Genomic DNA, 14,897 nt, shown 5'->3' with positions numbered 1-14,897 from the left:
TTGAATAATCCTCTCAGTAAATGATCTTGATACAACAAATGCTTTCTCAAAACCTGAGGAAAGTAGGCCTCTTGCATTAGGTCATAAATTTGCACAGTGGATTTAGTCAGTTGAATGACAGATTGCTTATTTTATGCTGAGCATACATTTTTCCTGTATTGAGCTTTTAAAGCCAAAGAAAACCTGTTCACTGCCATTTCATTTCATAGGTGTATAAATTGAAGTCAGGACTAAAAATCTGAGGTAGATGATACTTCTGTGCATTTTAGAGTTGGAATCTGAGCTATGGGAGCTTGAGCTTTCCTTGGGAACATTTTATTACAGTGGAAAGATGGGGAGAGAGTCCTCCCTTCTGAGCAGTGTCTCCAAAGGTGGATTTTCTCCCTGGGTATCAGCATTCTGCTGGGGCAATAATTATCAGCTTTGCAACAGCATATTCTGGAAAAGCTAGCAATTTTGAAAGGAAGGGGTTGCAAAGCTAAGTTCCTTGCTTATCTTGTTGCATCCAACAGGACACAGTATCATTACTCTTAGAAACCAGTTTCTTTGCCAGGCTTTTGGTGTTGGAAGAGCTTGGTACACATGACAGCACAGTGTTTCTGTTTGTGCCATGTATCTGTGGGTATGTGCTGTGCACATCTATTATCTCGGCTATTGCTAGCAAAATGTATGTTTCTAACTTAGGTAAATAATTCTAGCTAAGCTGAGGAAAATATTAGTAAGCAAAAATTACTTTTGTGTGACTTAGTTGGATGCTGCAGCTCTCTTTAATAGATCTGATATATCACAGTAGACTGCTTTGTGGTAATAATCAAAGCTCCTATTTCCAAGTTTGGTATTTGTATTTCTAAACTAGCAAGTTATAGCACTGTGTTCCCTATATTACCTTTAGCAGCCCTTTAGCTATTCTGATCTCTATCAGGTCAGGTACAGAAACTAATGTGTCTGGCATCCTGTAGCTTTGCAAAGGGAAGCCCACTGGGATAATGGAACTGAAATGCTACAATGATGAGCTAGCTCTGTTAGAGCAACTTGAGTCAGCTCACATCCTGTTCTCAACACTTTCTTCTCTTTTTTCTCTTGTAGATAATAAGTTCAGCCAGTCCTTGTGCAGACTTTTTTTTCCAAAGCTTATCCTCTGAATTTAAAAGAACACATGTGCAATCTCATACTCATGCATCTCAAAGGGCAGTGAAACAATCGTTTGATGAAACAGTGAGATTGATACAAAAATGCAGTGAAGTTGATTTGAACATTGTGGTACTGTGGAAGGTAAGTATGGTTGTGGCCTTTGTGGTAATTTGGGCATGAAACATTACAGTTAGAAAATAATTTTATGTGGTATCCTGAACTGTCAGGCATATACATATGGAATTTATGGGTGAATTTTTTTTCCTGAAAACAATCAAACAAGCTATAATGATGCCAGCAGCAAAGATAGTCTTAGTATCTATTACTGTAATAAGTGTCCCTACATTACTCTGGATGCACCCAGTTCTTCTAATATCTCTTTTAAAAGAGAAAATTACAAAATCTTAAACGAAGAGACTTATTAATGCTTGATCTTACAGAACTGTAAGAGCAACCCAGTCTGTTTTGAAGAACAGTCTCATTTGAAGCAGTGGAAATTAGGAGCAATATGTCATGCTAGCCTATAAGTTTTGATCAGTACAGCATCTTCCACCTAAGTTAGGGAGCAGTCAGTAATTCTGTGTTATGACTCCTGTGATAGTTTCTGGTCTGCAGATGTCTTTGTATTATGTTCTGTAGGCATATGTTGTGGAAGACAGCAAGCAGCTTATTTTGGAGGGCCAGCATCATGTTACCCTTAACACTGTTGGGAAGGAGGCCTTTTCATTTCCTCAGAAGCAGGTAATCTACTGTGAAGTTTTCCTTTACAATTGCTTCTTGCTGTAAATAGACTTAATGAATTCCCTAGTATGTAAGTGGAAGCTTTTGTAGAATCTTAACATCAGATATGTGTTATTACTAAATAATTCAGACTGACAAACTCCAGGTTTGCTTAGTCCTCTGTATTGAACTAGCCAGGCCCAGTTGAAACATGAGAAAAGCAATATGCAGGTAAGCATGTTGATGAGCTGTTATTGAGGTAAAGTCTTCTTTGATGTTTCAGGTAGAACTAGAAACTTGTTAATGGCATGAAAGGTAATGATTATTACATAACAAAGTTAATAGTAAAATGGTGAAGTTTGTAGTAGTTTTGCTTGATGAAAGAAAGCAGCATCTGTAAGAAACTGGTGGGTGCCTTCTGGTACATGAATTGATAACAACTATCGAAGTTACAGATAAGGTTCTGTAAAAATGTCTGTACTAAATGCAGTTTATGTGGATGAAGAAGACGAATGTTCAGAATAAGAGGAAATATGTCTTGTGCTTGTTTAGACTTCTCCTGAGCAGCATATTGCTGTTCCCTCTTGTTTTGGTGCCGTGCTTAATATTTTTACCAATATTGCAAACATAATATATAGCTTTTAGTGAGCTCCTAAAGTTGCAGCAAAGAGTACTATGTACGAATTTTGTCAAGAAAACAATACAGAAAAAATGTCTTCCTATAAATGCCATTCTATAATGCAGTAGTGAATTACTCTGAAGCTGTGCATTTGGCTTTGGTTCATCAGCCTTTAAGTGTTTGTACATTGCTAAGATAATTTTTTCCACTTAGTTATTTGTGCTATGAAATAAATGGGAATTGGCACATGTGCTCTAGCTATGCTGAGGAGTACAAGAGACTGTATTAATCTAATGACAACTGCCCCCTCAGGTATTCCTTTCCCTGTCTTTATGTATATGTAGAACAGTAGATCACTCTGCAGACATCTAAGGTTAGGAGACACCATACTGTGAGCTTCTGATTTCATCAAGTTCTGATTCTCAAATGAACAGGAAGAGAAAATAGAAATTAATCACATCTGCATCCTAAAATAAACAAATGACTGAATGGTATGGGTAGAAATTCACATTTCTTGTAGACTGGAACGCTGTCTGTATCACAATCAATTTCAAATTAAAGAAATTGATCCTGCCGCTAGCAACAAGGAGGATCTGTATGTACTCTCAATGTTTTTTGAGGAATATATGCTACTGTATTAGCATTCTCTGTCTAAAATCTATTTCTAATCAGGTTTTATTACAGCTATCTTCATATAGATTGTACATGGATTATTGTATTCACTTCCTTGAACATGAGGAGCGTACTTTTGAAGATTCTGTAATTCGGTTGGGAGCAAGAAAGTATGTGCATTGTCATGCAGTTGAAATCTGCTGTAAGAGTAATTGATTGTTGAGGTTTTTTTAATAAACATGTAAATTCTGTGTCCTCATGATAACCAAAGCCCAGAGTTAGCATAAATATTAAGAACATGTGATCTCAGGATTGCTAAGAATTGAGAAATTGCATATCCTCACATACTACTTTTTTAATTGGCCATAATAGTGTGGGGAGAGCAGATAGACTGCTCTGAGGTGGGAGGTGAGGTGTAACAATTAATTGATTTGAGACTTTGCAGCAGTTTGCTTCATTCAGTCCACATTTCAGAATTAAAAGACTCCCCAAAATAGAATTAAATTAGGCTACATATAGAAAATAATGTACTTAATCTCTTAAGAGCTGTATATTGTCTTTGAATTATTTTGCTCTTTTAAAGTAACACAAGCAGTGAAAAGCTGGGGGGGGGCAGTGGTAGAAAATCCCAAACTCAAACGTTACCTCTAATTTAGTATTTTCAGTGTATAGTTTTGTCTTATAAGCCTGTATTTATTCTCTTAAGTCATGAACAGGGTTGGAAACTACTCTAGACTGTTTCTGATTTGCCTTGTGCCAACAGTATTGAAGTTGGTTGTTTTCTGAGGACTGAACAGCAGAGGGAGATGGAGGTGCATGCTTTTTACCAGCACATGTGGGTTACCAGTTCATAAGTGATAGAGGGCTGCTCTGATCTGGGGAAAAAAAAAATAATAATTCCTGACTCTGAACAGGGTGTCATCTAGGATGCAAGAGTCCACTGTCTGCATTTATTGCTGTGTTTTGTTTGTTGCTTCTCTATAGTGACTTAGTGACTTTCTTCTTGACTTCTTTAGTTTCATGCTGTTGTATGCAGCAAAGGGATTTTTGTCTGTCTGGCAGACACATACAATTATCCCCAGCCCAAGAACAGTCATACAGTGGACACTGATGAAACATGAACAAAACTCCTCTCTGCCCCGCCCTCCCCTTTATTTCTTTTAGTCCTCTGAGAAATGGCTCAGATCTTAGCCAAGTTAATCAAACAACTCTGTTGAACAAAATGAGATCACTTACTTTATATTTTGGTCAAATTCTCTGTACTGGTTAGCTTCTGCCACATAGTCATTGTGGCGTATCTCAGATTAACTCTTTGCCAGCTTCTAAATATGCAGTTTGGATTCACAGAAGCTTCTACTACTGTTCTGGGAAACAAAGCTTCAGTAAAGCACTGTAGTGAAGAACAGGAGATAGATATTTTTCAGCACTGTTATGTTTAAGTTGTTCCAGCCGTTGCTGGTAGATTGGTAGTTGGGTGAACTGACATAAATTCATCCTCATATGTCTGTAAGATGTTAGACTGCTGACTGAGGCATGGTGATGGGTGGTTACTTCTGCTTGGATCCTTGTGGGACATTTAATGCACTACAGGCATGTGGAACAGGCAGCAGGGTGCAATTATTCCCATACCTCAGTAGCATAACTTGCTATAGTATTTGATAAAACCAAGATATAACTTCTGGTTACAGTGGGGCTTGGGGAAAGGCTGGAATGTTTTTCTGGGTAAAATTTCTATATGTACCAACATATTAAAAAGCTAAGCAGCAGTAAAATTCTGTACAAGTTTTTTAATGCTCAAATTCATGTGCTCCCTTTTCTTCCATGTTTGTTCAAAATATAATTAGAGATACTAATCCTTTTTCATTCCAACCACTACAATAGCTGTGACTTTGAAGCTGGTTTTCTGTCACTAAATAGAGATGTTTATTGTTGCTGTTTGCACTAGAGTTTTTTTGTATAACAAAATAGCACTACTTTTGAGCATAGGCTACTGGACAGCATAGACCTACCAGGACATGTGACAATCTACTTACACTTTTATGTTCTACAACTTTGGAGTCATAACATGCAGTGTGCTGAAGGAACACTTGCAGAATATTGACTTTGTTGAAGTGTTCATGTGTTTCATATAGAAATCTCTCTGGATTGTATGGAAAACGTTTATCTTCTTATCCTTCCTCTCATTTGTATTTTTGAAAAAATGTCCTTTGACTAAAAGTAGGGGAAGAAATGCTAAATATAGTTTGTTGCCTTGAATCAGAAGGCACCACAAAGTGATATGTTAATAGTCACAGGCAACAATATATGAAGAAAAAAAATCACATAAGGTGTAAATAAAGTGAATTGCTTTGAATAGATCCATTTCACGCCAAGTAATAAAAGCCTCTCTTATAAATTCAGTTAAGAATTTGTAAATTAGGGCTGGTTTTTTCAACTATGGTACTGCTGTAGGTTTTGTTTCTCTTCTGAAACATGCTTTTTGGAATCAAGTAGTTTTAACTGAAAGTCAGCTTAAAATTGCACTTGAAATACAGCTACTTTATCTCTTCTTCTTGACCTCTCTGCCTTAAATTAGTGAAAGGACAAAAACTTCAAATGCATTAAACATCCAGTCGCAGTTAGGGCTGTTGATTAATATTATTTCTTACTGCTCTCTTCCCTGTTTTTCTAATCTGGCGAATTCAATCCAAAAGATTCTGAAAGAAAAGTTCAGTGTAGTATGGTGGGATAGAGGTAACAGTGGAAGTAATAGGGCATCTGACACACTTCTGGTTTGCAATGACTTCTCACCAATGGAAGGTGAGAAGCAGCCTAGAGGTTTGTCATTCGAATGTTGGCATGTTGGGAATTGCATCTGTCCTTTCAGATGTGCTTCAGGACTGCACATGATGTTCTGAGCTGCGTGTTTAGTCCTGTGAATTAGACCAGTGCTAGCCCAAAGTAAAATCCATAAAATGTGTATAGAATGGATGCAGGCAGAGAGGATAATTTTAGGTAAGACAGCTTCTTAAAATGTATGCAGCTTAGTGAGTCAGCAACAGTTTGGTTGGAAGCAGGAATTCTTGAAATGTAGGAGAGGGTAGGGTTTAAGTAACTGTTTTTCCTATTACTGGAAGTGACATCTTTTGCTAGTTCAGGACTTTTTTTACAGAATGTGTGGGAGGAGATGCTTGAATAAAACAAGATTGTTGGAAGGATTTAAGACTTTCTTTAAACCACCTCAGTAGAGGAAAAGCAAAGTTCTTAAGAGTAAATGAACATCAAGAGGTGAAATACACATTTTTCACTCTGTTGTATCAATTAATAGAGCAGATACAGTACCAGTTTGGGAGATTTGGCTTATATTATTGTAATGAAGGAAATATTACAAGTAGTTGCAATATTTGATCTGCTGTTTTACCCATTATGGACTGCAGAGCTGAAGGTATCTGTTTTCAAATGCATTATTTTATTCTTTATATCAGTAAAATCCTGTTCCTGGAGTTCTCATTTCTGTAAGTTGAGAGCTAGAATGAATGTGGATGAGTCACATGTTGAAGGAAGCAACTTAAAACTGGGGGTATAAAATAGAAATTTTCAGATCTAAAATGGGAAAGGGAAAAAAGCACATAATTTAGATGTCTCGCTACTGCTTTCATATATTCTGCTTTTACTTATGCTTAGTTCCATTCAAGAGTTTCCTTTTAGGTTTTCCTCTGTGCTGTGCATACTGGTCCCTCATATTTGACTGAGCACATCAATCCTTTTGGCTACTTATGATTTGTGGTTTATGGGGCAAATATACTGATCTTCTGTACAACTTGGAAATCAAATTACAGTGGTTACCTTTTCCTGGTGTGCTTAAGGGCACATTGACCCAGTCTCTAAGAATATTGTTTATGAAACGGAAAACTTTAGGCTGTGTAATATTTGGTATAAAAATCTTCTAAAGTGACTGTATGTGAAAATACCATCACTTCTGTCTATCTGATGCAAAGGAAGAACTTCTTAATTTGAAAATGCATTCTAAGATATTAAGGAATGTATTATGGGTAGATCTGTCTGTTACATCTATTTGAAGATGTTTTGAATTGTTAAAACGTTGCTTTTTCAACTTTTAGCTAAGCATAATTGCAGGAGAGATCTGAAACTGATGTCAATGACTAAAGCACTATTTCAGAAGTGTATATAGAGATGATTGACAGCTATTTCAAACTACCAAAATACCAGAGTCTAATGGTAGAGACTTTCTTGTAACACAGATAAGTGAAGATGTTGAGATTATTCTACTTGAGTTAGAAATCTTCTGTCTAGTTTGGAGTGTGTTTGTTTGAAGCTGGCCTGTGTAAATGGCTTTAGGCAACAAGAAGCTTTCTAAAAACAAAAAACAACTTTCCAAGCACCAGTTGTGCAGTTTGTAGCTCTAGGAACATGGCTGAGCTCTGGTGCTAATGCTTGTTGTGTATTTTTAGGCAAAACCAAAAAAGCTTTAAAATGTAAAACAATAACAAAACCACACACCCCTCTTCCAACCTCTTCCAGTCAAGCCTCTCTACCAGTATGTATAGATGAGACACTCAAATTGCACCATAACTGTTTTTTGAAAGGGACAATCCTAACCATTGATGTGACTTTCTTGTATGCAGCCTGTGCTGGTTACTGGAGCTTGTGACACTTCTGGAGGCTTTGCAAAGAGCCACACTGAGTCAGCAAGCAGATTTTAGGGGTCAGAATTTTTTTTTTCCCTTTTGAAAGGCAGTACTTCACTTGGGCTGATAATCAAGGTGTTCAGCAACAAAATATCACCTGTTCAGTTCTTGATTTTTCTTTTGCTTTGTTTGTGAGTATAAGGGTGTTACTGCTTGGTGTATATTCTTGGAGGGAAGGTACAAGTGCCAAGTAGGTGTGGGCTTTTGGTTTGGATTTTTTAAGCCTTGATCCAATTTCACAAGCTCCAGAGCAGGGCTGGAGTTTAATGCATCCCTAAACTTAGCATTTTTTAGCAGTCTCTAGGTAGCTCTCTGATCTGTATGCACATCTTCTTGGTTATTGTTTGGAAGTCACTAATTCTTTCCTGAACCATTCATTAGGTAAGAGAAAAATGGGCTGAATGTTATATCTTAGCCTTTGTTCTAGGTACACAATCACAAAAAGCCTAGAGTCTGAGCAGCTAAACTTGGAGAGACAGATGTCGTTTCTGACTCTCACACCAGAAGGTGGCTGAAATTAAGGTTTAGTTCTGCTGGAAAATGATTAATTTTGCTGCTTTCCAATCCTGCATCAGAGGTGTAATTTAGAACTAAAGGTTGGAAGTATTAATAGCACTCTGCACTTTCACCAGTAAATGTTTCTGCTGCATTTCATGATGTTCTTGTCTACTTGTAGAGGTAAATATTCGTATTTGTCTTTTGTAGGGTTTTAAAAAAATACTCGGGAATTCTGATTGGGAGGACTTGGAACAGGTAATTGACTCTAGGGCAAACTGCAGTATGCAGGGTATTGCTGTGTAGTTGAAGGCAGCCTTGAAAATTGGTTGGACTATTATTTGAGGAGAGAGAAGAATTTAAATGAAAACCTATAATCTCTGCTGTGTTTCGTGCTGTCAGTTTGCATTGTTAGGGTGGGATGGAAACACCAAATTTATTCAACACTTAAAATATATTTTATTGTTACTATAGAATATCTTTTTTTCTTCTCAAATTCCTTTTGGAAAAAGCTACTCTTCCTTTCAAAGGGAAGACTTACAAGCCTGTGAAAACATTTGGTGTCTTCCTGGTATTATCAGCACAGTGACTAAGGTGTTCACACACATTTCCAGATGCCCCAGTGTGTTTGGTTTTCAAATCAGTTTCATTGCCTGTACTGTTTCTTTTCAACTTAAAAGGTACAATTTATCACCTTTTAATAAAAAGTATTAACTTTATTATACTGTACCAACTTACTGGTGGCTTTTAAAAAATCTAGTTTCATGTGTTTTTAGTAGGCAGCGACATTTACTGCTGCAAATTCTTTTTTTCTTTTCAAGATGGATTTTCTGCAGAATAGGTTCATAAGGAAGTACTAAAGGGCAGCCCCTTCCTGAATAAATCCTGCTCACAAACCAGATTAGATGATGTTGGACAGAAATGCTGCACCAAATGCAGGCTGGTTGCAGCTTTCTGTGTCACTTAATTTCTTCTGCTTCAGAGACTCATTCTATCCACAGGGTTAGGGGGAATCCCAAGTAGTGTGTTAGAGCTTGTCTTGGGCTTTCAGTTAGGGACAAAAGGTAACTTTCATATCTGCAACTGCTTGTTATGCAATTTCAAAGAAACTCTGTTATTCAGTCTTTCTGTCAGTGTTCACACATTCCTGTAAATTTCTGTTTTCTTTGCTTTGGATCTGTTCCGGGTAACTTGTGCATTGACTTTCCTGTTTTGAACTTCCTAGGGCAAGTGATGAATTTTTTTGTTGTTAGGTATAGCTGCTGAACAGGGAACAGTGTAAATGCTGTCCCTTTTCTCTAGAAGCCAAACCCAAGCACTAGCTAACCACTACAACAATAGTGTGTTTTTGTGAAACTTGCACAGATAGTGTTTTCATAAGCAGCTGTGAAATCTGTCTGAAAAGAGGGTAATAGATAAATCATACCAGTTCCTCCTCCAGCATGCTTAAATACAAACCATGTTGAAAAAAATGTGAGCTTCATGATGCTGCAGACTTGTTATAGTTCATAATGGAGAATTGCAACTTCTGTGACTAGATTTCTGGTACCTTATGTTACTATTTTCAATGCTATTCTAAATTTGTTTCAGGATCTACCAGAAACAGTTCTCTTAAAGTTCTTTCGACCAGAAAACACGCAAGTACCTGCAAGACCAACACCGGAGCAGCTTTCTAATCTTAAGACAAGTCTTCATTATCCAGAATCTTTTAATCATTCTTTTCATCAAAAAAGGTTAGTGAAACATTACCTTTAGAAACTTTAAAAGTATTGTTAATTGGATATAAATCCTTTTGAGAGATGCTGTGTGCGTTATGATATTAAAGTCTGGTATGCAAGTGTGAAATCTTGTTCAGTTTTTAAACTCACTGCTTCAGAAGTTTATAGGTAAAATGAAAGTTTCTTGTTAAAATAATGGACTGTAACACCAAAGCTCTCAGTTCTAATGTTAACAAGTAATGTTATCAAACTTTCTGAAAGAAAATGGTCTGCTCCCTTTGCATTTATTTTTGTTGTCAGAGCAAACTGTGTGATTTCTTTGAGAAGCCAGAGAGAAAGAAAGATGCACTTTTAGCTCAAAGAAACTCTTATGTCTACAACATCTCACTTGCCAAGATTAGCTGCACATGGTTCCAACTTATGTCAGAAGAAAAAAGTGGTGACAGTTCAGATCACTGGGGCTTGTGCCCTGGAAGAATATCAGTATTAACCTCTTTCAAAAAGCCTGCTGCTAGAGTGAATTGGTTGGAGCCTGTAAAATCCATGAGTCTTTCAAAATAGTAATAACATGAACAAGGCCCCTGCCTTAAGTTCTGAACATTCAATGGGTTGTACTTGAAACATGAAAGTACCTATTTAGGCCTGAGTTGTTGTATCTGAAAGCTCTACTGTGCTACAGTTTTTTATAACAATAATAGAAGTTGTCTGAAGAAAGGGATTTGTTTCTAAAATCTAATTTTTAAATGTTTTATAAGGTGCTATATTTTAATCACAGTGATTTAATGACATGCATTATTCTTGTAAGACATTCACCTTTTATTGGTTAGAGTCTCTAATTGTTCTTTTCTTACAATTCAGGTTTAGAATATTTAAAGAGTTTAGGCAATGGCAAGGAATTCCAGTGACACAAATCACTTGCGGAATACATAGAGCTGTTTTACCTGCAGTAGTTTGTGTTTCTGCCTGTTGATATCTTGGGGTTTTTCTTGCTCCAGCATTATTTACAGAAACAATAATAGTAATTGTGAACAAGCAGAATATCAATTAACTGTATTAGTTTTATTTAGTATAAAGGCCTGCATTAAATCCAGGTATATATGTGCTATCTGTTCTGGTTGAGCACTGTTCAGGTTATAACTTAAGGCCCAGTGTCAGCAATTCCTCTATGGGAGTCAGTGCAGAAGAAAAGTAACCAGTCAAAGTGTGCCGACCAGAAATTCAGAATATAGTGTACTGGACCATGTTATCCCATTCTGGTATGTCTCATGTCAAACAAGCAGATTTCCTGTAAACCGAGATGGTATATATGCTTTTTGTCTCCTTTCTCAGCTGGATGAAGGGAGGTGGTAACTTCATTTGGCCCAAATGAGTCAATGCAGTTTGCCTTAATTGACAGCTTTTATTATAAGTAGCTCTATTCAGTATAAGTGATTATATTTCTACCTACATTGGCATAATTGATAACTACATATCAATTCTGTGTTACTGGAAATAATTTTAACTATTTAAGAGTATAATTAAGACTATCCAAAGTTAGATTTTTTTGTCTTTAATGTAGAACTGTTTCTCTTTGCAGCCTCTGTCTGGTACCTGTCACTCTCCTACTTTCCAATTGTTCCCAGGCTGTTGTAGATGTGATGATTGATTTGCGGCATAAACCAACAAGGTAGTGTGCAAATGTTAATAAACCAATATTTTTAAGAACTCTTCCTAGCTTGGAGAGTCTTGTAATATTTTAACTATATTGAATATCTAGGATAGGATTTTTTTTCTACAGTGGCTTCTTTGAAAGAATTGAAGTTGATAAAGGTCTCATGCAATTAACTGTGAGTCTTCAATTTCTGCTAAGACAGGGCCTTTAATTGTGACTCTTGAGTAGTTAAAACTTGGCAGATCTTTTCTAAGAAAGATCTTTTCCACCAGTGAAATAAGAGCTTCACCAGCCTTTATTAAACCTAAGTTGTTAGATTTTAATTTTTAATATTCTGAATAATTCATAGACAGCAATGTCCTTCCGCAATTTGTCCTTGTGTAAAATTTTGTAGAACCTTGGATATTTTTAAGATTTCTTCTGGGTTTAGCAGCTGATTCTTATGACTGCCTTTTTGCTCAGTACTGTAGTAGTATGTGGGAAAATATTATCATTGAGGAAGTGTTCATGAGTTGCTTCTAAAATTTACACTGAAGATTTTTTGTGGGATAGAGAATTCATTACCATGATCTCTATACCATTGTAATTCTACCACTTCTGTTTAAACAAGGCAACTTCAATTCATGATTAATGCAGGTGACAGCTCCCCTTCTGCCCTCTTAGGTATAATACTACCTAGTCTGTTTGCCACTAGGAAGGGGAAGAAAGATTGTGAAGACATTGCAGGGGCTTAGTCATGGGGGAGCAGTGGCTTCTTGCCAACAGTCCGTGGAGCCAATTAAGATTTTAAAAGCCCAGAGCCCGATACACAGGTTCAGAAATGGAAGACAGAAAATTTAAGTGTAGTTTACTTTTCAGGTACAGCTAGGGAGCCATTCACTGATCTGTTTTTTCACAAGATGGTCATATTGGGAGGCACATCCTAAGACAGTGTACTCCTCATGTACCTTGAAACTGCTTTAAAAGAAAGCCCCCTCGTGCTCTCTCCTAGTGTGTCAGTGCAATGTCTCTAAAGCAGTGTATGTCCATTTTGACTATTCCTGTGTGACATGCAGTCTGATTTAACTCTAGCTCATGGGACAGACCTAAGAATGCTTGAAATGGGAATTCCTTAAACTATGACAATTTGAATATTGTGACTACATTTAGTGTTAGTGTTATGTGCCAGTTATGTAGAAAGCTGAGAATACACGGAGTTCTTAATTATACATCTGTGTGTAATTAATGTCCTGTGTATAGTGTCCAGTACATTAGGAACCAAAGAAACCCATTAAATGTTTGTAATGATTCATCTGAGCTAAGGGAAGAGCCACTCTAAGGATTTTTAAGTGACACAGAGAACATTAAAAAATACTTGGTAAGACTCAGTTAAATTGAGCTGATGGATAGACATAAAGATCCCAAAATTTACCCAAGGGTACCCTAGATACTCTGAGTCTGTTTATGTATTTGTGGGAATGGGTGTGAGTGGATAGGGATGTAGTAGGAAAGAAGACAGACACAGGTGATTTTTTTTTTGTTGTATTACAGTATCTCGATAAAATGTTAAGTGGAGTTCTGTCTGTCGCTATGATGTCAGCTGCTAATCCTTGCAAAGTCCAGCTTTGTCTTGCTAGAAAACATGCTCTTAAAGATAAGGAGGGTTTGCAGAACAAAGACAGCAGTATGCATTTGGGGAAGGCAGTGATTTAAGGGTAGTGATTGTAGGCAAGCAGTCAAAAAGACTCAGCAGCATCAAAGACAAATGGCAGTTGGCACTCATCCAAGGAGAACCAGAATAGTAACATAAATTCCCTCCTGACTTCTGAAAAATTTCTGAAAGTATCAGTCTTTGTAAGGGCCTGGTGAGGGGAGGACAGTGCATTCTGAAATCCTAGAAAAACTTGGAGGGAATCATGTAAATTGGTAATACATACTTCAAGTGCAGAGAATTAACATTTTTATCCTTTTTTTTCAGCTCCGAAGCACTAGAAATACACGGATCTTTTACATGGCTTGGGCAAACACAGTACAAGCTTCAGCTTAAGGGCCAGGAGGTCTATAGCTTGCAGCTCAAAGCTTGCTTTGTTCATACAGGTGTCTATAACCTTGGAACCCCCAGAGTATTTGCCAAGCTCGTGGACCAAGCTACTTTGTTTGAAACAAGTCAGCAGAACTCCATGCCTGCACTGATCATTATCAATAATATCTGACCACTTCCTGAAAAAGAGAGCACTAAAAGAAAAAATAAATGGGATTCTTTTCTTACATTGCTGGTTGACATTTTGCTGCAGTTTTTTTGGAATAGCACCTCAAACATCTAACTTGTTACTAAAGATCGTGTAGAAAAGAAAATAGCAAAATATTCAGATGACTTGTCAGTTTGTTTCTCGATGCAATGCACGTTGGACTGAACATACGTTTATCCTTTTATAATGTATTTCTTCTCTGGTAATTAAGATACTCATAACATAAAATACTCTAACTGAAGATCTGAACATACTTGTATGTCCAATGCCCTGTCAAAAATGCAGCTTGACTGCTGTTACAACTTCCAGCATGGTGTATTTAATATTTGTGGCTGTATTAGGATATGATTCAGGAAGAAAACCTCATTGGCTTTTTCCTGTCTGAAGCCATTAGTCATGGTAAATCCCAACCTTACTGTGAAGTTCAATAAGGTCTCTCAATTCCATTTCTGATTCTCAGTTCTTTAGTTTAAGATTTTGGTTTCATATTTATAGAAACTGGTGACGTTTCAAGGTTTACATAAAAGTCCACCTAGGGTGTTTAAAAAAAATTTGAACCAGTTTGAGTATTTTCTCATTCATCTCAAAACAGAATGCACTATTTCACAACCATGAGATTGTCATTTAAATTGTCACTTACTTTATTATGTAACTATAACAACTGATCTGTTTAAAAAAAATCTACTCAAGATTTTCAAGAAATGTATTATATTTATAACAAATGTACTGTAAATAGAATAAAGCATACACCATATTCACTGTATGGACTGGTGGCCTTTTTGCTTCCCTTTGCATACAGCTGTAGCAATCCACAGGTGCCGCTGCTATCACAGAACAGTGCTGGTGCATGAGACAGTGCATCTACCTTCTGATGTGTTTTATTCTCATTAGGTAAGGCTTCCAGTTTTACTCATGTTGGATGCTACTGCATGACTGTCTCCAGGACTTTAAACTTTCTGAAAGTCTTGGAGCCCATTCACAACACATAACCTTTCACAGTCAAACTTAATAGGGCTGTGGATCATTTTGCTAAAT

General features: G+C 36.9%; 1 protein-coding gene across 4 annotated transcripts in view; it reads left to right on the top strand.

Moving 5' to 3' along the window:
• The window catches only part of TRAPPC8 (trafficking protein particle complex subunit 8), a 52,551-nt gene extending 37,926 nt beyond the window's left edge, over positions 1-14,625 (top strand). For 2 of the 4 annotated variants that reach the window (XM_064706030.1, XM_064706027.1), the window contains 6 exons: positions 1,087-1,272; positions 1,771-1,872; positions 8,476-8,523; positions 9,856-9,998; positions 11,560-11,649; positions 13,592-14,625. In XM_064706030.1, the coding sequence (XP_064562100.1) occupies positions 1,087-1,272; positions 1,771-1,872; positions 8,476-8,523; positions 9,856-9,998; positions 11,560-11,649; positions 13,592-13,826 (804 nt within the window). In that variant the 3' untranslated portion in view covers positions 13,827-14,625. The remainder of the gene's footprint in view (positions 1-1,086; positions 1,273-1,770; positions 1,873-8,475; positions 8,524-9,855; positions 9,999-11,559; positions 11,650-13,591) is intronic. The other 2 variants (XM_064706031.1, XM_064706029.1) reach the window with 1 other exon arrangement.
• Positions 14,626-14,897: the final 272 nt, after the last annotated feature.

This window comes from Zonotrichia leucophrys, chromosome 2 (genome assembly GCF_028769735.1).
Source record: "Zonotrichia leucophrys gambelii isolate GWCS_2022_RI chromosome 2, RI_Zleu_2.0, whole genome shotgun sequence".
Taxonomy (NCBI): Eukaryota; Metazoa; Chordata; class Aves; order Passeriformes; family Passerellidae; genus Zonotrichia; species Zonotrichia leucophrys.
This window is presented reverse-complemented; position numbering and strand designations above follow the sequence as displayed.